Genomic DNA, 24,670 nt, shown 5'->3' with positions numbered 1-24,670 from the left:
ATATACACATAATATATATTTTTATATATATGTATAAGTATGATATTGTTGTTCAGGTCACTATTACTTTGTTTATGACTTAAACCAATAACATATAGTTAAATCTTAGAACCTAATATTATACTTCTGTTCCACTTCAAAGTTAAAAACAAAAATCAGCCAAAGGGGGCAGCAGGCTTGTATAGCTGTTGCCCATTGTGAGAAAATGATCTTCCAGTTACAGAGCTTTAAACTATATAAAAATTGCTTCAGGAAGAGATCAGGTATCTGATGACTTTTCTTAAAATAATCATTTTCTAGGCTTTCATGATTAACAGACTACATTGGTGATAATTTTTGTAATACTTTATCCAGTCACACTATAGAAAACAGAGACTTACTACTGAAATTAATAGACTCACTTAAAAAATTTGGGTACGTATTCAATGCTGTTTTCTTCCATGTACCGCCTCCGACCTCTCTGGAGTTCCTCTATTCTTTGTTTCTCAGATGCTGCCGCTTCTACATTTCCTTCCTCCAGAAGCCTGTATGAATAACAGCAGGTCCTATAGCAATCATACAGTGTCTATAATAAGGGATTTTCTAGCACCATTCATCACAAAAGACAAGCAGAAGCCGAGCCTGTTACCTGTGTTGAACCTACTTTCAGATCTAGTCAAAACCTCATTAAGTAAGTTTGACCAAGATGTGACTCCCTAGTTACACATGTACCTGACCTACAGCCTAAGGCATACACTTTCTTTATTAACTTCAGCATATCGCAAACATTGAAATACTATGAACTGAGAATTAGGAGGCAATTAATGTTGCTTCCATTCATAGGAGGGCATGACATTTCAGAGCCTGTCTTTCCAGTTTGTTATGATGAATCTTATCTCTGCCCAAAGATTGCATTATAGTGCTACTATACCAACAAGATGCTTTCTACTTTCCCTCAACTGGGTAAAGCAGAAATTTGATTGCAATTTGACTGACAGCAAGAATACCTTCTCCGCTAGCCAAATCCCTCAAAGCTTAGTTCAGACACTAGTGAAGACATAGACAAAATTCAATACTTAGCCAAACCCAGCCTTAAAACCACCCAACATTAAGTGGATGAATAAGCATTCTTGCCTTTGATCTGGCCTGAATCGCGCATCTGTGTTGGGAAGAAGATCTTTCAGTAAAGGATCCAATTCATTGAGCTCAATAGCAAACCTCGTGAAGCCATAATAACGTTCATAATTGGTTGGCATGGAGCCTGTATGAATATGTATGTGAAAGAAAAAAGTTTTTTTAAAACTATTACTCTAAACATGCAAGAGATTAATTTATTTATTAAATTACAACAGCAAAAATATTAATATGTTTTATTTTTACATACAACTAATAAAGCATCCAAAGGTATTCTACAGGTGAAACAACATTCACTAAATATTAATTTCAACTACTTATCCTGCAGAAGTTGTAATTACCTGCTAATAGATTCAAAACTTTTATGATCTTCCTTACTTTTCAAATAAAATCTACTGTTTTCAAAATTTTCAAGTTAAACATTGTTTCTGGTTTCCCAGAAAGTGGTCTTATCAAATGTCTCTATAAGAGCTAACCTTAACTGATCTTCAGAGTTAATTTTGGAGCAAAACCCTTACAAACTGATTTGGTACTGTCCCAACGCTTTCAGCACTAATGGCAGAGTACAGACATCACAAAGAGTAGGGTGCAAATAGGGTTCAAAATACTACCAATACAGGGTAGGGTTCAAAATATTAACAATAATGACAATTCCTGGATAATCACTCTGCATGCATGAAAGACTATAGGTGCAAAGGACAACTAATTCAACCTCACTGCCTCTAAGAAGTAGTAAGGAGGTTGAAATCAGCTCCTGAAATCACAGCAGCTCACCATCTCTGAACACCAATCAGAGGTGTTATTATGCAAATAAGGCATTAAGACAACAAACTCAGTAACTGGCATCTCCTACTTGCTGAATCCAAATAAGCTACCCTCTCTCTGTGAGAAGACAGGCAGGCAGGCCCAAGTCATCCTTTTTTTAATTTTTTTTCTTAATTTTATTCTTATGTTGACCCCAAGACCCCAGAATATTTGACCAGGAGTCAGACTGAAATGTAGAAGACTATGCCCTGTAAGAACATTTCCATTTACTATTATTATAAACTCATGTAAATTCTTGTTTATTTCTCTAACCAGGAATTTAATTTCTCCCGCAGTATTTTGTGTATTTAAAATTATGCTTAAAAAAGCTTTACATAGTTTAGGGTTACACTACAGTGCCTGCCAGAGTTTATTATAAGCTTCTTACCTGGCCTCCATATGCATTTGGCTGAAGGAGCAACCCCACAATAAAGGCCTTCGTGCCACTTTCCGAAAAGGCGATGAACCACCTTTCCTTCTTGATCTATCACAACACCCTGGACCTCATTTACGTTTGAATTCCAGTAGTTCACCTGCAAGTTTAACAAAGAATTACGAGTTCACATTATTTTTCACATTACCCATTGTACCAATACAGATACTGCATGAATCTTAATATGCGGCACCAACTGTCCAAATTTTGTATTGTAACAGATCACCTGGAACCAAGAATACCCGAATTTTAAATTCAGATTATCTGAATATTAATTGATTGAGTATATGACAAACCCTGAATAATTTGCTGTATGGCTTTGATATAAAGATTCTAAATCATCTGCACATCTGGGAACTATATTGTTGTTCATTAAACCAAATCCCACAGAATTCAGCAAAAATGACACTTTGAAACTTGCAAGATCAGAGTCAGCTAACTTTCTTCTTTCTGTATAGAAAAATACTGAATATACTTCTACATGTGAGGGAAACCTTTGATGGGTACTGCACACTACTATTTGCAGCAAGGAAGACGTTCAGCCAGTATTACCATTTATTTGTTGCATTCTGTTTCTCTTCTCTGTTTTGCTTTTCTTAGACACATTTATTTCTTATACCTTTACCTACTGAGCCCATTGCCTATTCTCAGAACAACTATCAAAACATGAATTTCAGATTTACGGTAATGCATCATTGCTAACACTGCAATGGTATTGGTGTATTTTGTTGCAACATGAAGACAAACCTATTTTTAGTGAAAATAATTGATAGTAGCATAGCTATACCATGACCTGGTTTTATATATATTAAAATACTATGAACCCAAGTAGCATTATTTAATCTAAAGAGATAAAATAATGACTGACAAATTCTAGTAAAGACAGAAGTAAAATGGCACAAAAATCTACAGTGACTTTGTGTTTTCATTGTGGTAAGAGAAAAGAAGTCCTGACATTTCATTTTTAACCTAAAACCAACAACCACACAGCGCACAACTATACAGCAGTGCAACATACCGATAGCAAATGTTCAATGGTATAGAGTCAAATGACTTGACACAGCACACTCATTTGACAACTTACATGTTTATAAGGGTTGGTAAGACAAAACATGCAATGTGGATTTCAGGAATACTGAAGAAATACCTTGATGAATATATTATATGTATTAGAATATATTTGTTACCTTGACAAATGTGAGTTTACAAATACAAACACTGCTTTTTGTGTTTCTGATAGTTATCTCTCCGTAGTGTTCTATCCACCTCCTTCCACTAAGGATATTATGAATGCAAGTAGTGACTTTGTTCCAGACATAGTAGTCTCCATACCTAAGGAGAGATTAACAAGTAGTTGGCAATATATAATAATCATGGTCATTAGAGGAAAAAAAGTAAAATATAACTCCATCATCATAAATACAAGTCCATATTCCTGAAAAACTTTTGAAACAATAGCTTACTTTAATAAAGCACTGGTTCTGGGTACATTACTAATCCTCCATAGAGGAGCTCACCTAAGGTCTAGTGCAGAGAACTAAAGAATAGTGCTATGAACCACAAATCAAGACCTTATGGACCACCAAATCTTTGCACAGCACATTCACTGTCCTCAGAGCATTAAGTGCTATAGTCACAATTCCTTTAAGGACAGGACAGTGACCCAAAGATCAACATAAGGCTGAGCTGAGGCTGTAACCAGACAACGTTTAACGTAATTAAATCACAAATAGAACAAAATAAATATGAAAAGGAGATAACAGATAGGAAGTAGGAAGCAGGAGCTCACTGGCACATCATCCTTTTCCATCTTTAACAACTACTCAAGCATCAGAGTACTTCTGTTGTCAAACAAGGCGATAAAATGAGGGAATTATATGGTGCAAAGCACATTCTCCTTCAGAGAAGAGGGGCAAGCTTGCAGACAGAAGACAAAGATGCTCCTGAGTGCACTTACTTCAATTTCATGAGACTAATAAAGAGGTGAAGTGATGTCATACTATTAGAGGCAGAAAGAAAGGCCAGCTGCAGTGAACAAGAGCAGGAATAGTACTGCAAAACCAGCAGATCTGTTTAAAGTATCCTGCCCTTGCATATTCTCAGGATTTACAACTTGCAACTAGTCTTACCTGTGATGAAGCTTCTCACTACTCTGCCAACATCTGAGGAACATGTTCTGGCTTATCTACATTTTGAAAAAAGACCTTACACAGTTACTAGAGGGAACGCTTAGCAGTATTGGAGCCTTAGTAAGGACAGCAGTAGATGCTGACAGTCCCATAATTCATCCTTGTTCTCAACAGCTGATCACTATTATACATGTAAAAATTGGCTTCTTTCGCCTAAAACATTTGTAGCCCCCTCTGTCTATTGCTTTCTAGAGAGTTTGCATATTTTTCCTCCAAAAACCCAAATGGATCTTCAGGTTCGAAAATGCTTCAGTATCCCCACCTGTACATTTAGGAGAGATTTGAGCTAGATACTAGCTCTCACCAGTACAATTTATGTGGTGTTTGCATACACTTCCCCCAATGCATTCACAAGGCAGCACAGATTAGATTGCAGCAAAAACTGAAAAAGAAAGTAAATGGGACAGTAGCTTACCTTGGAAGAGTCACATTCAAGGTTCCAACTGGCAGAATTTCCATGGATTTCCCCCAGAATTTGTTCTTCCACCTGATATCTGAATACAATAGTGAAAGATTTACAAAACTGAAAAGACCAAAGTCCCTCCCTTGCAGCAATCTGTGTGGCACACAAGATGATCTATGTTAGACCATCCGGTTTAAAACAGGACAGTATGAGCTTGCCATGAAAATACAAATGAAAAAATAAATATATACTAGAAAATGACATTAGGTCAGAAAAACTAAAGCTAAGATGGATTTTCTTCTAGAAGTCACGCCTGGGCTACATTATTGTCACATCTCTCATGAAAACATTCAACACAAATTAAATGCATATGCCAGTAGATACAAGGAAAGAAAGAGCTGCTTGTTCAACTGTGTAAAAAGAACTGCTTGTGTTTGTAAGAAATAATAACTTTCTTGATAAAAAGCTTTAAAGCAGAAAAGCATAAACAGACTGCAAGTGACAAGGGAAGTTTTAACATGTCTGCTCACTACTAAGAATGAGAATTTGGAGTGAACTAATTCAGCACATCAGTATGTTACTACAAAAGTAAGTATAGAAATTTTGAGTGAGTTCCAAATGGAAAGCTCATCTTGTACAGTCAAAGTTTTTACTTGCTACTAAAAAAAAGTTTATGCTTTTGAATTAAAAAGTATACCTTGCCAAAACACAAAGTTCTTCGATTCACAGTGACAGGCCGAAATGGGAGGATGGTGGCTAACCTGAAAAACAGTTTGGCTGAGTTAAAAACAATTCATTTTCATTTCTAAGACAACACAATTGTTACTGCACCCTGTTCCTATGAAAACACATGCAACTTAAGTTTGTGCTTAAAACACTATAAACTAAAAACACTTCCTTGTGATTACTATAAAAATATATACCTTCTAGCACTTATAAAAAATTCACTCATACTAACAACATTTCTTTACTACTAAAAAAAGCAAACCATTCTAACTAGAAAGAAAAAACAAGACTACTCTACAAAACAAAGAAGCTAAAAATCTAAATATAATCACAAGTGTCTGTCTGGAAACAAGCTTTACCTGCTCTGAGAAAAATCGAAATCCTTTGTCTTCTCTAATACATTCATAAGTTTCACCAAGCACTGGGTTAAATGGCTTGCTTCCTGCTCTAAAGTATGTAGAGGCATAGCCTGATGCTGCAAAAGCAGCTATGAGTACCTGTGAAAATACAGACAAGAACATAAGTGAGAACAGACACAGTTTCTTGTTTATATGCCATCACTATGCAGTATCACACAACTCACTCCACTCAGAGTGAAATCTGGATTAATGAAGCATGCCTGAGAGTGAAGCTGTACGTTCCAGCCAGAACCTGTATAAACTGTATTGCTTTTGTTGATATAATTTGGTTTTCTTCATGGCCTTGTCATGGGACTCTAAAATAATGTAAACAAGATACTGTTTTTCTACCTTTGAGCAGGCTTACCACTAATTATCTAAACACAGACCCAGCTCTAGTCTATGCTCCCTGTGAATAAATATTATATGGTAACTTCTAATGACAAGATCACGTACCATTTTCCTAAGGAAACTATTGTATTTAGTGCCAAAAATAAACGCCTTTCATATAGGATGTCCTTAATAAAGAGTTATCTCAGGATCTTCCATGCATGTGCTGCCTTATCAGCCCCCTCGTCTACATGTACAATCCAGTTTTAGTAATCTCTAAACCAGGCATAGCTGGGAGTAATTAACTAAGTGACATGCCACAGTAATTTAGATTCCAACTTCCTTTAGCAGAGTCGATAAAGAAAATATCACAACAGCCACTCAGAAGTCCAACCAAAACTTCAGAAAAGCAATAGGGGGATAAAAATCACTCAGCTATAGATAACCAGCTAACAGCAGGATGAACCTTAACCAGGTCCCCCCTCTTCATGCAAGTGAGGATGTTAACACTCATGAGCTTTTTCATGCTTTGTTTTCTTCCCACTGTGTAAGGGGTGCTGCATTCTCCATTTCATATTATTCATAAGTGCAGCACCAACAGAATTATTGCTCTTTTCACGGGCTTTTCTTCAACAGTAAAAACTTTTATTCTTCCAAACCCTTTTTCGTTAATTTAACTATATGACACTATAGAGGATTGAAAGGGTTTACTATCTTTACAATATATAAAGCAACCAGAAGAAAACTTTCCACTACTTTTGGATGATTATTTAAGATAGCAAAGTCCTGACTTTTCAGAGAACAGTGACAGGTAACATATTCATAGCACTGCTACCTCGGATACAGTGGGTATTCAGCACTTCCGCCAAGTAATCCCACATGCCCCAGCTTGGGTGTGCAATCTGCATTTTTAAGGTATTTGTTAAAAGTTTGTATCCCCAGTACTGCACTCGTATCTGTAGCAGAGAAGGGGACTGAATCCACATTTTCAATGAAGCTTTCTGTTGTACCATGGGCTTTCCTTCCTGAACCCTCCTGACTCCTTCAATACTCATCTTCTAAGTTTTTCAACAAAGGGAGTCCTACAGGCACAGAGCTGCTTTACTCCATACAACCCCGCCCAGTCCTTACAGGATACCCCCTTTGTGAGGGACATAAGGAGTCCTGTAGGAAAACAGCATGTGATGATAAATAATTCAAGTCCCTATCATAAGACAGGTCCAATTTCTTCAGTGGCAAGGAAAAAATAGTGATGTTTAGAACCCCTCACTCCCCTGCAGGCCATGTGAACACGGCAGTTCATGGACCTGAGTGTGTGGCGATATGACAGCCATAAGCAACCTCTCTTCTCCCAATTATCCACAGTGCTGCCGACCCATACCAGGGAATGGTAAATATGTTGAGCAATAGCACTGTGAGCTTTCCCATAACAGTCTTTCCCTGTTTCTTCTGAGGAAAAGGAGACATGACAGATCAAAACACCTTGAAAGCTGAATATAGGCTGTTGGCTGTCAGTTAAAAAAACAAAGACGTACTTACAGGGATGCTGAAGTCAGGTTGTCCAGGCAAACTGTTCTGGTGTTTTGGAACTTCTCTATTAGAAATTGCCTAGTATGACATCTTACTGATACCTACATTGATCATAAGCCAGCCATATACTTGATTAGCTCTTGGAAGATGCTGGACTTGATCACTGAAAGCCAGGAAAGGATGCTGCAGGGTTAGAAACTGTCCTTGCCTACATTCACAGTTCTAGAGAGTGAGGTCAGTATTCACATCAATGAGTCACAATTGCAGGACTTGGTTTGAAGTCAAGAAAAGTCCCTCAGCCTTGTTCAGATCAAACCTATCACAAGTAATGATGTGATAGAAGGGATGAAGACAAGGGATGACTCTTGTCTTTGAACAGGAAAAGCAAGAGAGGACCCTGCACAGAGCTCCACTCAGCAGCTCCCTTTTTAATAAAGACATAAGAAGTGCTACACTAAATTCCTTACCATGCGTTCATAAGGATCATCTGTTTCAGCAGCCTTGTCCAAGAGTTCACTGTATTCCAGCTCTTCACAAAGATGTTGCAAGGTATTCAGAGGTTCATTTAGCTCAACTGGCATGGATACTTTGGAAAGGTCTTTGCCAATGTTATTTCTCAAAATATTCCACAGATTGATGTTACTGGTGTCAGGGCTGGGAGCTGGGAGACAAGTTCTCCGTCCATTCCTGAAGGCGCCTCCTGTTAGCTCACCATTAAGAACTGGGAAGGGAAAAAACTGATATCATAAGAAAGCTCCAGATTAAGAAAAACAGACTTTTTGGAACCAAAAATTATGCCCAAACAAGCAAGCCCAGCTTCACTGATTTTATCTGAGTTGGTCTTGTACAGACATGCAGTAAATCTGGTATAGAACATAACCGACGTAATTTCCCAAAGTTTAAAACATAGCAGTATACTTTGCCGAGAAATGTTGTCTGCAACACTGGTGTTGTCCTCAGATATATTATCACTCACATCACTGATATAAGATTCATCATCAGAAGCCTAAAAGATAAATAAAATATCAATTAAGTCAAATATATATAAAATATACTGACAAATTAGACAAGAATAATTAATTGCAACACAAATATTCAAAAATCATCTCTAACCAATTAGAGCTATTAACTAAATCAACTGGATGTTTCAATCAGCTCATACTGCCAATGAACTAAAAGTGTCAAAACAAATGCTGTCTTCTCCTTATGTTTCTGAATTGCTTATTATGAAGCCAAATACATTAAATTTGAAAAATGGTGACCTCAAATGAGATGAGAAATGAACAAATAAACCCAATATAACATACGGGGGATGGGAGGTGAGAAGAGATAATCAGATTTCTGCTCTTTATAAAGAGCCAAACAATGAAGCGCAGCTTGTGTCTCAGCAAAAAAATATATAAACATCAACCCATCATTTTGCAAAAAAAGAACTACATCAGTGTTACAACAATTTTTAAATGTGGAGGTTTTTGGGGGTTTTTTAAGTTTTTTGGAACAAAAGAAAAATCAGTGATGTTTTGTATTGTTTACTGATTATTTATTGTAAGGCCTATGCCATTTGGGGGTGAGTTTGCAAAGTTTCCATTTTGTTTATACTATGCAGACACACCAATTTTCCAGGCTGAAATATACAATCCAGACTATTGAGATACCATGTACTTTTCACCTGCAGAAGCAATAAAATAAGGAACCATTCTTTTCTTTAGATGAACAACTTCAGCTGTGGTTGCGTCAACTTGTGGCACATGAGCAATCCTTGTCAAAGAGAAAATATGCTGGCACACTCTAATTTCCTCTTACCGAAGAGTTATGGTAGACCACAGCACTACTGTGGCTTTATAAGTGGTGTTTTAATATTTTTTTTTTTCCTTAAATGGAAGAATCTATTCAGGATAGCACAGGAAAGCTGTGGACAACAACATAATTCAGGTTCCTGAAATGTATCTGACTGCTTCATCTTTGAGCTTCAGTGAGCCAATTTTTCAGGCTTTTGTCTATTTCTCTCTTTACAGAGAATAACTTCATATGTATATTAGAATATTTTTTTTTTAAGCATATTTTAAAATTTAAATTAGTTGACTGCATAACTGCTCCTGTCTATGTCATCCTTTTCTGAAATTGCCACAGTCTAGCAAGGACATAGAGTGAACATAAGCTACTGATACAAACAAATTTCAACTCAGCTTTACACTTCAGGAAACTTCTGCACCCCATCACAAGGTAGTCTCAGGTTCATTTATTTAAACCCTATACATTCATACACCCTTTTATTCTAAGTAGTTGCTATTAAAAAAAAAAAATAAACCCCAACAAAACCATTCACAAGTGGTAGCAATAGATAAATCTGTGCAACAGCCAAGCTGCAGCATGCTGTCATAGCCTACCTCGTTTTCCGATGAGCTGGCAGACAGGAGCACTTCCTGTGCATCAAAGAACTCTGAAACGGATTCAGACATAGAGAGCCTGCTCTCATTAGAAACTTGCTGAGACAGTGGCAAACTGACATGAATTTGTTCACCTGTCTGTAAATAAAACACAGAAAAATAAAAGTATTTTTTCTAATATAAAAAATATGCACAGAAGGGATAAACTACCCGAACAATTTTTATATGCCAAATAGAAGCACAGATAGTAAGGAGAGCATTTTAGTAGGGCTTTGTGTGTACTTAACAAATGAGACTGACAATGACAAAATAAAGTGCATTTTGAGCAGTGAAATACATGTCTTCATTTGAGGCCTGCTCAGCATCAACTGCTAAGTTTTAGCAGTGTGAACAATCACAGAACTAGTGCTGTATTGAGACAAATGTTTTTTGAGGACAATAGCTGGATTGTGTCAACCAAGTTCAACCGTGAAATTCAGATGAAAAGACACCTGGTCATAGCAAATTACATCACTAGGAGCTTACTTTGAGACAACCAAAACTCAAATATAAAGCTTTATAAGGTCAGGGACTTACAAGTTTCTTTCAAAATAAATGTGTTTGTGAAACAGCTTAGAAACAAATGTTTGAAAATGTTGAATATTCAGGAGGATGGCTATAGTATTTATGTATTTGCTTTCATTCCATGTTTATACTCCAAATCTCACTTGAATTATGCCGTTAACACTGACTCAGTATTACTAAAGGGAACAAACTCTATATAGTTTATTATAAAGAGAATTTAACAGCAAAGGCAAGGGTTCAAAATCGTGTTGTGTGTGTATCAGTAGGGGGCAAGTTAATTTAAACAGCGAAACATATCTTCCTCTTCCAGCTATTGATGGGAAGAACACCAGGTTTTAACATATTACCCTACAGGCTATTGCTTTAAAAAGGTGGGTGAGGAAATTAAGATTCTCTCCCTGTATCATTCTACCAAAGGGGCTGCTGCTGTGGAGGGGAACAGGCTTCTAACTTAATCCCTTAATTTATACAGCATGTTGCTACTGGGAAATAATACAGATGAAACTACTGAAGCCCTTCTAAACACAGTTAACACTTCAGATTGCAACTCCATTCCCTTTAATCTTATTACGGAAGTCATGCAAATGGTTTTGTTGACATCTTAATCCTGTAGAATTATTCTACATATAGCCTCAAAAATGGACGAACAACCACCACAAAAAAAATCATAAACAAGCTAAGAGGTCAAAACCCATTCCATTTTCACTGGGGCTTACAAGCTTGTAGATGGTTTATGATATTTAATGCATTATAATAGAAATTGAAGCTCATTTCATTGTTATCTTTATAGGACATGATTAAAATTTCAAGTTTTTATATAAGCTAGAGGGACTTAGAAAAATACACATGTCCCTACCTGAAAAAGATGCTCACACAGGCATTTTCTGCACACTGCAAGTTTATATAGATAAAGCAATCGAGAGAAGTGGTGAAACCTCTTTGAAAAAATCCTAGAGTCAGACACATTCGTACCAAGACAACCATGTACTTATGTACATATGAAAAGAAACAGATAACCAACAGAAAACATAAAATAACAGGGATGGTCATTGCTCAGAACTTCATTGCAGATTGCTGTGCTGTGGCACTGCTTCAGCTTTATCTTCTGTTGCCAGTCTCCAACATGCTGGGCTCTTGGAAAAATTGTTTGGATGTTTTCAAAAACCAAATAAACAGAAGTCATTGGAAACATATTTACACATTCCTTTCTTGTTTTAAGAAATAATTAGGAGACAAAAGTACATTAAATGAAATGGCATATGCATACAAAAACTTAGCGGAAATTACAAATGAAAAGTATTTTGATAAAATGCAAACAGAATGGCTGTCAGAGTGATCACATTAACTGTAACGTATTACAGCTCGCAAATTCAGATTTGTCCTTCTCATGAGGGAAGCTGATCTCTTATTAATACGAATATTCAGTAATCTGTTTACTGATGAAAGCAAAACAAGAAAGACTAAATGTTGCAAAGATGATATTAGTATAGTGCTTGGTGCATAGACTGAACCTTTTGATTTCAGCAGTACTACTCAAGATATTAAACACTAGGCCCTTTAAGCGCTCGCCAGATCAGGCCATTAAATACTAAACTGTTGTGTTGATTTGGCAAAAAACTAACATATGGAATTGGTCAGCTAATGTGTGTTACATTCAAATACAGTAAAACCTCACTAATTCCCAGCCAACAATTAATATTCCAAAACTGGAGACCTTTCTTATTTCTCTGCAGAGACCAAACTGAGTTCTTTCATGAGATCTGACATATGCAAATTAAAAGACAAAAGTTTAACTTTATGTAAGGAAAATAAATTTGACATTTTCTATAAATGAACACTTGCCAATCTGAAAAATTCTATAATTTGCCATGTGTGTTTCAGTTGTTAGTGAGAATTAGCAAGGTTTGATTGTACTCTAAATCCATTAAAGGCCAAAATCTTACCTCATCAGGACTAGGGATAATATTTACACTGACAACCTGATCACAAATAACAGATTCTGAGTGTATTCTGTTCAAGCGACTCCTTAGTTCAGCATTCTGGTTGAGAGCCTTAAAATAAAAATTGCACATTTCACTTAAAATTAAAAAGTGAGTGTTAAAAAAAAAAAAAGTTTCTTCCCAGCAATTTCCTAACAAATCACAGAACCTCCTTTCTTCTATTTTTAGAGAGATACCTATTTTGAGATCCCCTCTAACATAATCTGTCATTTGGTTGTTTTGCCTTCAGTGATTTTCAGGAGACAGGGAAGACAGATATTCTCCCACAATGTAACAGTGGCATTCTACCTGAGTTTTTCAGATAGTTCTTTGGCATGTATACTGGTGGGTTATGTACATTATGGAAATGGGGAGTGAATGCAGCAAGAAAGAAACTGCAGAACAAACAGGAACTACTCGCAAAATGCTCAGAGCAAATTCTCGGTTTACAACTAGACAGGCCTTTCTGAACCAAGGCTAGAACCTGCAAAAGGAAATTGCTTCCTTTCCAGCAAAACCAACACAATTGCTAGTATCACTGGGTGTTTGCCCATCCAAAACAATTTGATATATATGCATGTGTGTACTCATTTCATACTACTGATCCATTAGTGTCACAAATACCAACTGGTGTCTGCTATCTGATGATTTTACTCCTTTTTTAAAGCCCAACCTAGATTATAAATTTGGGAGCATATATACATATTGTCTGTTATCTAGAAGGAGTCATGTGCAAGATTCTGAAATTAAAAAAGTATAATATGTTACATGCATAGAATATTAAATGACTTAGCTCTCATATATCCCAGTACAGGGGATTATAGAAGAGAATAGCAGACAGACACACTGTTTTAGTAGGAAATAACTATTAAAATGGACTATGATCATCTTCTGTCTCCCCCCAGTGCAGACTGAGAAATAGATTGCATGAATGTAATGGAACAAAGTAGGACCAAATTAAAATAAGTTAGCTTAAACTGTCACTAAACAGTTTAAATTACCTCATTTTGATTTGTTCTGAAACAGTCTGGGCATGTTCACAGTTGCCATTTACCAGAAAGGGAAGGCGATGACTAACAGTAGCCTGGTAGTAGCTTCTTAAACTGCTCAAACCTGGTCATGAGACTGGTCAAACACGGCTGTCTGACTAAGGTCAAATTTCCATTTATTTCTCATTGAGACTATGAACTAATGTGCGACAGTGACTTTTAGACTGACTCTGGAGGCCAGGAACCTATTTCATACAGGTTACTAAAAAGTCTCACAGGTCTTAGCTAAATTTCTGTCAATAATCACAAAGTTATCCTTATCTCTTGCCTTTGTCTTTCTTTATTACGACACACAGTAACCAAACCTGGGTAAAATGACATGCATCAGCATTAATCATGTAGCACCAACCTCCAGCCCAAGAACAGTAATAGTGTATAAAATTATATGCACATTTGGGTGAAATCCTGTTTGCCTTTAAACCCCTGATGATATTTCTCGTATATGCAGAACAGAAGAGCAATACATTCTTCAGAGTAAAAGCTTTTATTTTTCCTTGAAAATAAATTTTTAAAAAATGAGTTATTTTGCAAGGTGAACTGTTGCTTTACCTCTTCTTCCCCACTAAAGTCAATGACAATTTTTCCTTTGTCTTAAGTGGGAAAGACACTAGAGATTAACAGGTATGTATCTGAAAATCCAATTTACCTATGATTATCCCATAACCTGTGGTTCTTTTTGCAGTTAGACACACAGACATATAAAACAAATCTGAAAATATACAGTCAAAATTTAAAACTTATTTAAGAAAAAAAGCATGTTTTGGTTGTGCTGGAAACAGCTCCACAAAAGATATCTAGAATTTGCATAAAAACATTTGATCCTTTCTCTTTACTCTGGAAAACCATAACAGATACATGCTTAAACAAACAAATTATATCCTTCACCTCCACATGCATTGAGATTAGACCTATGTTATAGTTCTGATCAAGAACTTGGATTTTTCTTGGCTCCTTCTAGCTCAGAAAATGGCCAAAATACAAAAGAAATAGTGCATCTGGCAAGCTTGATGTGCTTGAAATCAAATCAAGAACATACCTGAGAGAGGGACTGTCTGAGGTGTGCTATTTGAGTATTTTGGCCTGTAAGATCCTGCTCTGAAACAATCTGCTTAAGCTTCTCCTTCTCAATAGCTATGCTGTTAAAGGCAGACTTCAAAAGGGAATGCACTAAGCAAAGAGAAAAACAGAAGAGAAGTGTTTTCGCAGCTACGGAATTGCACATTGACATCTATTACAACATTTCAGCAATAAAGACAGAAAGTGAGATTTCCATCCTACAATTACAGAAAATTGAAACACAGATCTGAACCTCAAGCTATCCATGCCAAATTAAGCACAAACACAGGCTGAGGTTGTAATGTGCAAACTGTACGTTCACACATATGTCATCTGAGCGTATTCTTGGTGCTGAAAGTATGGAAAGGTGCATATCTGGAAAAGCTGTGATCAATGTTATGTTTTTTCTTTCTTTTTTTTTTCTCTTTCTTTTCAGAGTAACAAAAAATTATTTTGTTAATATTTTGTTATTATTAAGATTTAATATTGCACTAATAAAGAGTATTACTTGATCTTTAAATGTTTTTGACATTTTTAAAGATATCAGTCTCACGTTGTTTGCTATGCAGCAGATAGAGTTTTTGAAAGGGTTTGTCATTAGTTTGCTATTATTCAGTCTGTAGGACCATTAATTTATGGGCAATAAAATGGCATTTCTAAAGTACATTCTAGAAATAAGCTCTTCTGTTGTTTCCACTAATGTAGGTATCATTGCACAAAAATGAATTGCACAACGTTATATGTAGCATTGACATCCTGACTCATGTGGGGAGAAATAAAGCATTTTCTTGAGAAACAAAATGTTTGCAAGTTCAGTCACATATTTACAACATGCAGAAAGTAGGTTCTGAAGGCTTCTAAAAATACCTCAGAAAGGGTTTACCTATCTCTATATTCATGACATCTATGGAAAATATAAGAATGTTGTCTTTATGTAAGCCGCCTGACCAGCTAAAAATTTTTACACAATATCATCTAATGCAGATGAATACCCTGGCCATAAATAAATGCAAACAATAAAACAAACAGAAATGCATAATAAAGGAAATGCTTGACATTTCCAGTTACCTTTTTGTGCCATCAGGCAGAATTCTTCTTGGAGCTTCATGTACTCAGTAGAGCACTCCAAAGGGTCCGTTACATGGCTTGGAGGAGTCTGAAACTCAATGTCTGCACAAAGGTTGGGATTGGATGAATGTAGTCGAACGGGTGACATTGTAGCACTGAAAGGGACCTACAGGGAGAAACAGTGAAGAAATACTGTACAACGTCCAACCAACCTTTTGACTCTGTTGAAGCAAAATATAAATTTCTTCTGAAAACAAGACTTGGTTCACAATGCGAAGAACATGGTAAGAGTGGACAGAGTAACTTTTTACTCTCCTGCAGCAGCTGTGCTGAGATATAGAATTCTCTTGAAATTTTTCACTGAAACAGACAAAAGAAGGCCTAAACACATAGCTAACAGCTAACAATGGAGCATTTCAATTCTAACGTTTACAAAAATGGACCCTTTCCTAATGCTTAAAAGGTGACTGGAAAATTGAACCATGACACATGCTGCTTTACATTTGGACATTTGAGAATACATGTAGTATGTTACAACACCAACATCTGAAGTATGCAAGTTCCTTCACAGATCTAGGAATAGGATATAATATTATCAAATTTATCATAGAAGTTTTTCAAAACTACTGGTAAATCTTGAGTTGAAACTCACTGCACTGGCAGCTATGAAGAGGGAAAAAGCATATAGTCTTTCTATACTCTTTCTAACTTAACAAACCACCACCAAAAAAAAAATCAAAACTTCACCTGATTTTCATTTAAAGTAGATGAACCATAAATAAATGCAAACAGATAAGGTTTAATAAGATAGAGCAAAGAATTTAGTTTGTCATCATTTCCATTTATCTTTCTCCTTCTATACTTTTCACATAAAGTAATAAAAATGTACATGCAAGTCTTCATAAGTTATATACACATGTATCATGCACTAAACAGTTACCTATACACCACATATGTGGTGCATGGCTACGCCGTTATATATGCAACGTGTGTGTGTGTGAACATATGTTGTATTTTATTTTAATTTTACCATTTACACATATCTGTATAAAAAATCAGGCCAAGAACCCAATTTTCATATCTAAGTGCAAAGGAAAGGCATACAGAAATACGTTTTTTTACTTCAAATATTAAGCACTGTTAAACAGATTGAACACATTAAATCTACTTTAGTTCATAATATTTATCAAATGTATAAATGTTTTCCACACTGCTGCCCAATGTAATTATTCAAATATGTGTCTTCTGAAGCATGATAAAGAGCAGCAGATAACATAAAAAGTCATATTACTAAGCATTTTTATCAACAGGTAAGTTCTATACTATCACCAGTATTTGAAATTGGTACCTTGTTATTTGATTAGATCAGTGAATGGGTGTATCAATCCCTTCCTGTAAAAGTTGTCATCAACGTATGTTTTAGATTTCTGATTCCCCAATGAAACCCTCAAAATCCTGTTGGATCTATTCACCACATCTCATTCCACCCATAAGCATATTCTGCAAAATGCTGTTTTCCATCCTGTTTTTCTCAATTTCCAGATATGTACGGCACATAAAATAATACCTCTATGGCACCTATCCAGCATAAACTTTGTTCTCTTCTCTCATGCATTTTGATTTCCAGCTATATCAACAAAGTAGGTATTTTTATTGGACCTCATTTTAGCCTCCTATCAAGAAGACTTCATTAACAGGAGATGTAGAATAAATTCCTTCTGTTCATGCTGGATACATACCCTATTATCTTCTTTGCAAACAGCAGACCTCTCTCAACAGTCCAACAAAGACAGAATTATTGACTAATGTGACTAAATACAAGTTAATTTCAAGTTTCTTTTACAAAGCTTTTTCACATCTTAAAGCAGAGAGCATGTTACCAGAACTATCTGACTGGGAGCACCACAAAAGGTTCAATTGCTCCAGGTGGATCCAGGAAGGCCAAATAGGTGACTATGTGATAGCTGCGTGTGTACAGGGAGCACATACCCAACCCCCAAGACCATGCGGAAGGCAAGAAAGAAAGCTGATCCCAGATATAATGCAGAAGCTCGAGGGAGAGCCCCTCACGTGTCTGTGGTATGATGGGGCAGGTTGACCCAGCCCCACATAGACTGGCAGAGCTGCATGCAGGCTGCCCACACGCTGGGGGGCTCTTTAGTCACTTTGTGATAAACTTAGCTGAAGAGATCTGCTTTGGATTTCTGCCTCGTGCTTCAGCTGGCCAGGCTGAAAAGCAATGTTTCTGCAGCGAAGTTTATCAGAAAAATAACATTTTAAAGTATGTCCTAGAAACAGCATTTACATGTTCTACAAATACTGTCACACTGCTTGCAAGAAATATACATTCACATGACAGAGACAAGTAGCTGCTGTGCCAACTGCTTTAAATACAAGGACCAAAAATACTGAACTGTTGACAGACATGACCTCTCATGCATGTTTTACAAAAGTTTTCAAGCTACTTTCCACAACAGATGAAAAAAATCCACATTGAACAAATTCTTTCATTCTCCTGAACAGGCAACAGCCCAAGAAACAATACCAACATACTTCTTTTCCTTTTTTTTCCTTTCACTGCTCTGTGTGCTCTCTATATTCACAGTGACTTGACTCTTGACTTTATTACCCTTTTTTTTGTTGTTGGTTTTTTTTGTTGTTTTGGAGAGGGTTTTAAAAATATATAGCTTCTTGGTGCATCACTAGGGTTTCCTCCATGCACACTCTCTCATAGACATGACCTCAGATGTACCTTGTCCTGACTTACTGCTTTATGCCGGGGGCATAATGCCCATTCACCCATCACCCTCTTGAGAATTATGTGTTCATGTAGGAACAGACTGTTCTGGTAGAGTGGGTTGTAAGGAAAGCCTCCTCTTTCTGCCATGCATTTAACGGATATAATTCTGTATCCCTCAGTCTGTGCACACAGCTTCACTGTCTGGGAACGACAAGCGCTTCCCTACATCAGCCAGGAAGAACAAGCCATTTCCACAACCACTGCAACAACTGCAGTGTCATTTGATGCCCCTAGTTTTCATTCCCCATGTGCTTTTTCCAGCTACTCCAAGACATCCTTCCATAGGTCCACACTTCAACTGTAGGTAACAACTCAGCGGTTCCCTAGACTCCTACTGCCTTGCATTTAAGTCCAGGTGTATCTGTTCCACTTCAGCACTCTTTGTTACAGCTCTTGCCAATGCCATTTAACTACTTCTGAACCTACTGGTTAGGAGCCTCCCACTGCCACTGCTCAGCCACGTAAACTGAGAGCGGGTTGATGTCTCTCCAGGAAGGAAGACTGATGAGGTCGGAATATCAATCAATTATTGAGCACAGCGTTCAGCGTCAACTAGGGGATTAAATTTAGATTACTTAATTCTGGAACTAGAGAAACACTGATTTCTCTTATGCTTTTTTAGGAGGGACTAACAGTAAGAGAGTTTTGTGGTTCAGATAGTAGGAACTCAAGGCATTCAGGCTTTGGCAGAAGCTATGTCTGACCTAGGGGATTTTAGCTATGAGTTGAAGCAGCAGAGCCTGGAATACTTCAGCTTGGTGAAGAGATTCACTGCTTCGGCTAGGTAAGGGGTATGCATTGAAAGTGCACTTCAATCTTTGGCTGCACAGTGTCTTCCCTATCTAGCTGTTGTTGATGGATTAGTACTAATATCTATATTGTGCATTCCTAATAAGAGCTTTCCTGACAAAGCAGCAGCTGAAGATACCCTTTTGATGCTAAATTGTTTTCACAAACAGCTCTACCCCCTCCCAGTTCCCAGCCCATGTGTTGATTTCCTAGCTCCAGATTTTGCATCAAAGATTTAGAGAATTAGCAAAACTAAATAGACACTAGAGGTAGTAATATGACTTTTTGGGATTATGGAATGTAAACGGAAAGTTTCTAAAATGAAAAGGCTAACCTTATATTATTTTTTTAAAAAATGGGAAATTTTACATTTCCATGGTTGGTTGTAACAGATCTCTTCGGTTCTGCTGTCTTGCAGAATCTTCACAAGAATCTTTCAACAGAATTTGATCATTTCTTTCTATTTCATACAGTATACAGCAGAATATGTCCAACACATGTTGAAATAGTGCAGGGCCTGGGTCTAACCATCACTTGCACTTGCATAAAAAAGGAGGGACATGTACCATGTAAACAAGCTCAGACCCACATTTATGGAATTCATTTGCATCAGGCCTGACCAGTTCTAAGAAACTCAGCTGAAAATGGGTATCATGGACACCTCCAAAAAGTGCAAGAAACATTTTCATAAGCTTATTATACATTCAAGTTACACAGCTTCCCATCTTCACAGCTATCCCTTGATTTTTAAATCCACTCACTGTTGTAGCCACTGCAGCTGCTAGTCTCTGCCGGCGTCGTGTTGTGCTGAACTGGCCCTTCGGTGCCGGCCCTTCCTGACAGTGAATGCAAGAAGAGAAGGAAGTAGAAAAAGAGAAGAGAAGGGATGATGGGTCACAGGAAGATGAAAGGTGATCAGAAAAGGGAGAGGGAGAGTCTTTAAGTGGATTTCAATTTTGTTAACTCTTATGGCCTACACATTCTGAGGACATATCACATGTTTTCAGTTGTGTATGCCAGAGACGTAAAAAAACCTAGATACTTCACTAAAATCATCTCCAGACTCAGTGAACTCACTAAGACTACAAAAAAATATAAATACGATTAGCATTGCCATTCAGAGTCATGAGGCAATTATGGATTAAGGAAACAAAAAAGATGCTACGCATGGCAGAAAACACAAAACCCAAACTCCTCCTGGGGGTCACTTGACCATCTAGAAGATGGATTCTGAAAGAGATCACTTTGCAGTAGTGGAAGTGCGTGAACTGTGGTCACTGAAGACGTGCATCTCAGTGGTAAAACACTTCAGTGTGTATGTTAGAGTGAGCTTGTTTATTCCTGTGCACAGCTCTAGCATTTCTGTGTCCATCCTTGAGCCTATCTGCTCACTTTCTCCACACACCACTTCGAGTTCCAACTATTTCTCCCATACATTACCAAAGGCTTGGCTTCTAAAGCAATGCAAAAACTTAGATAAAGCAGCACAAATTAAAACTAAGTGTTCCAACAACTACTTCCTTTTCTGCATGCCTGACTTGTGACATCATCCTGATTAATTTCACTTTTATTTTACTTTTAAGAAAATTCATCATGGTACAATAAAGTCAAGAAAGTAAATGTCTAATGCAGAGGAGCTCCACAGGTATCAAAGTCCTTCTATTTAATTTCTAATCTAAATGTCATTGTTTTGAAGCCATTTTAAGATTTTAGAATACTAGAAAAGCCAACTTTCTGCTTTTAGACAACTATTTTCAATCCCTTAATATTTTTCTTCCCCTATATCATCACCTATAGCCACTTCAGTTTTTTTAAATTTATATACATTTTTTTTTCTTCTGAAAGCAGCCTGGACACCATATAAATAACTATGGTATAGATTGGATTCATGGACACCATGCTGAAGAACAGTACATTGTAGTTCAATTATTAGCTAAGTGTCCTGCTCCTGTAACATTCCCACTGGTAGGGTTGCTGCATCTGAGAATGGCCATACCATTCACCCTCTGGCTAATACCAGCAGCAGTGCTACTGCCAATGGAAGGGTTGTCTAACAACCACAGTAAGAGTAACCTTGCTTTGTAATATTTTATAAAATTCTCACATTAGAAAACATGTACATAACCTCTAAAATGTAAAGCACAAACTTTGTTAAAGCAGAGAATACATCATATGCGTAATGTAAAGCTCTTTGTGCTCTACAGAACTATGTCTATCCTGTGAATAGGAGTTTGGAAGAATATACCTCTTAAACTAATAGAGACATATATAAAAATATATATATATGTACAGAGAAACAGACATGCACAAATACAGATATATATATGCAAGGTTATGAATGCAGGTATGCATTATTAAAATGGGAACAATGAGCTCCACAGGACCACACACTCCCCTCAACAGAATAGAAAGTGAGGTCATAATCTGAGTTACGATATAAAGAAATACTTATTTAAGGGAAAAAGGCAATAAGCCAGCCTTTGGGTCTGGTTTCATTTCTGAGCTGAAAGCCTCAGTAAAGCAAGATGACTTTTCAGGTTGCTCCACGTTATATAGCTCTCTATTAAACTGCTCCACACCCCCACACCCCTCAAAAAAAAAAAGCAGTCTTGGAACTCCACAACTCTAAGTTTTACAGAGAAATCAAATCAATGATAGTTCAGTTTGTTGCTTTTCAGTACTTTTTTTTTTCTTCTTTTGAAGATCTTTAAGTTGTCATGAGAATGACAGATTGATCTTTTACCCAAAAGGAAAAAAAGAACCAAAATCCACAACTCATTTTTTGTACAAAAGCATCATTTGTAAAATGAATGAATACAGGTCAACTAATGTGTTATTGCAGGCCATTTTCATAAGACCTTAAATAGGCTTTCTAAAAATAAAATAAATGTCCTTCATAAAAGCAAACTTTCTTTAGAGAAGCAGTCCATGTATTACTCTGAAGCAAAGGCCTATAAATTAAGCTGTTAACTCTAAATATTAAACCCCCAAACCTGCAGACATGTATACACATTACGTTTAATTTTACCTCAGGGAGTAAACCCACTCTTGTCACTGGGATTAGCTGTGTGAGCAAAGTTAACTGCATACAGAACTGGTATACCTCATTCATAAACATGTATTTCTAAGAAACAAAGCAAGCAGCTTTTCTTACAAGAAAAATAATGTTTTAAACACATTACACACCTAGCATTCATATTGCAGAATCTGCTAGCAAGAATACAACAAAGCTATCTTATTAACAAAAAGCTGGTAACAACTACAATACAAAATCTGGATGGGAGAATTCTCTCCTTGCATCTTATGCAGTGGATACTGAGCTAGCAAAAATTACACCCTCGTTCCCCTTTACTCATGAACAAGACACCTCTACATACAGCTCCCTAGTTTTTACGCTCCCCAGAAGGATGGCTCTCAATATCATACTACCAAGGGGTCGTTTAATGGTAGTTAATGACTGCTCATTCTAAAAGAAGTAAGTGCAAGTGCTTCAAATAGTGCAACTGACTTAAAGTTAGTATGTTAGTATCAGCATTATCCCCTAAAACTAATGAGATGTATGGAAACATAGGGATAGGAAAAGCACAACAGAAGTTGTCTTAGTACCAGATGTTAATCATTTCATAGCAAGTCATGTGTAGGCACCATGAAGAAACAACCACAAATTAGACAAAGTGATTCTCAGTACTGGATGCCCTGATAAACAGTTTATAAAGACTTGGAGTAGTCTTGAAAAAATGAGTGGATTTTGGATTTTTGGATTTCCAGCACTAAGTTTGCCAGGAGTTAAAGCTTATCCAGGTTAGGCAGAATTCATTATCGACTCAGAAGACACAGATGCATGTAGCGCAGTACTACACACACAAACTCCCTCAAGGAAACCTGCAAACTGACTGTATTTGAGAATTTCAGTAGCAGAGGCACAACTCCTTCCAAGCCACAAAGAGCAGTTTGAGAGTCAGGTGCCAAAATGACAGAAGCCCAGATGAGTGCCACTTCAGCAAAGTGCAGGCAACACAGGAAAAAGCTCATGATTCCTCATGACCCACCCTAGGTCATCATACATTGATGACTTTCATCATTTTTAAATCATTTTTGTGGAGAGGAATTTCTCTGAGACCACTGTGGCATGAAAGAAAAACATGCAGTGTTGACTCTGTCTCTTCATAGGCACCACTAACTTGCATCCATTTTCCTGATATTTTTATTTGTCTATGTTATTCAGCAGCAGGGAAACACAATGATCTGTCAAATGCGGGTAACAAGACCTGACATCAATCGCCAAAAGTTCCTTTGCTAATAAACCTTTTTAATCCTAACAGATGATTCATTGTTCAACCTATTGTGATTTTTCTATAAAACAGGTAGAAAGAAAAATCACCTACAACAGCTGCAGTAAGAGAGCTGATGCAACTACAATTTCTTCCTTCCTTAACATTATTAATCTTAAATGAGTCACAGAAAACTCTATATTGTGCCTCTAGGGGACATATTAAAGGATTTCAAAGTTTGCATGAATTCCAAGGAATTTGAAAGGATCAAAAGTTGCTGACATTTATTTATTCTGTAGCAGACAGCACAGTGGTGATTGTTAGGTTGTGAAGTCAGTTGTATATAATCTTCATTATCAGTTGCTTAATTATAAAAGGATTAAGTTTTTAATTAAGCTTCAAAACACACAACTACTTCTGACAAAACATAGTAAGACACCCTGGATCTACCAGCAATACAAGCATATTATGCTTATTTTTGTGTTTTCACTTTTTAGCTTTAAGGAAGGATGGGGTAAATCTTTCTTCATGTAATTTATTCATTGGTTTATCCAGTTTCTTCCTCTATTATCCTTTTCCATAAGAGAAGGCTTGTGAAAATGCTTCTCACTGGTAACACTCCTAGTATAGGTCTTGACAAAGACAACTGCTCTGTTTAGTATTTCACTCATGCTTTCTTCTCTGAGCTTGACGTCACCTGTTCAACTGCCCTTCTTAGCAAGTTTGAGATAGAACATCAGTATCTCTGTGTGCTGCATGCATATTGCCTTTCCTGCACCTT

At 36.8% G+C, this 24,670-nt stretch overlaps 1 protein-coding gene across 4 annotated transcripts in view; it reads right to left on the bottom strand.

Moving 5' to 3' along the window:
- Positions 1 to 361: 361 nt before the first annotated feature.
- The window catches only part of OSBPL6 (oxysterol binding protein-like 6), a 48,594-nt gene continuing 24,285 nt past the window's right edge, over positions 362 to 24,670 (bottom strand). For 2 of the 4 annotated variants that reach the window (XM_010148647.1, XM_010148648.1), the window contains 13 exons: positions 16,030 to 16,195; positions 14,942 to 15,072; positions 12,821 to 12,928; positions 10,314 to 10,451; positions 8,845 to 8,932; positions 8,394 to 8,647; positions 6,028 to 6,165; positions 5,640 to 5,703; positions 4,955 to 5,033; positions 3,538 to 3,682; positions 2,306 to 2,450; positions 1,114 to 1,240; positions 362 to 524 (listed from right to left, as the gene is read on the bottom strand). In XM_010148647.1, the coding sequence (XP_010146949.1) occupies positions 398 to 524; positions 1,114 to 1,240; positions 2,306 to 2,450; positions 3,538 to 3,682; positions 4,955 to 5,033; positions 5,640 to 5,703; positions 6,028 to 6,165; positions 8,394 to 8,647; positions 8,845 to 8,932; positions 10,314 to 10,451; positions 12,821 to 12,928; positions 14,942 to 15,072; positions 16,030 to 16,195 (1,710 nt within the window). In that variant the 3' untranslated portion in view covers positions 362 to 397. Of the gene's footprint in view, positions 525 to 1,113; positions 1,241 to 2,305; positions 2,451 to 3,537; positions 3,683 to 4,954; positions 5,034 to 5,639; positions 5,704 to 6,027; positions 6,166 to 8,393; positions 8,648 to 8,844; positions 8,933 to 10,313; positions 10,452 to 12,820; positions 12,929 to 14,941; positions 15,073 to 16,029; positions 16,196 to 20,379; positions 20,455 to 24,670 lie in introns of all 4 variants that reach the window. The other 2 variants (XM_010148646.1, XM_010148649.1) reach the window with 2 other exon arrangements.

This window comes from Eurypyga helias, unplaced genomic scaffold (assembly GCF_000690775.1).
Source record: "Eurypyga helias isolate BGI_N326 unplaced genomic scaffold, ASM69077v1 scaffold30923, whole genome shotgun sequence".
Taxonomy (NCBI): Eukaryota; Metazoa; Chordata; class Aves; order Eurypygiformes; family Eurypygidae; genus Eurypyga; species Eurypyga helias.
This window is presented reverse-complemented; position numbering and strand designations above follow the sequence as displayed.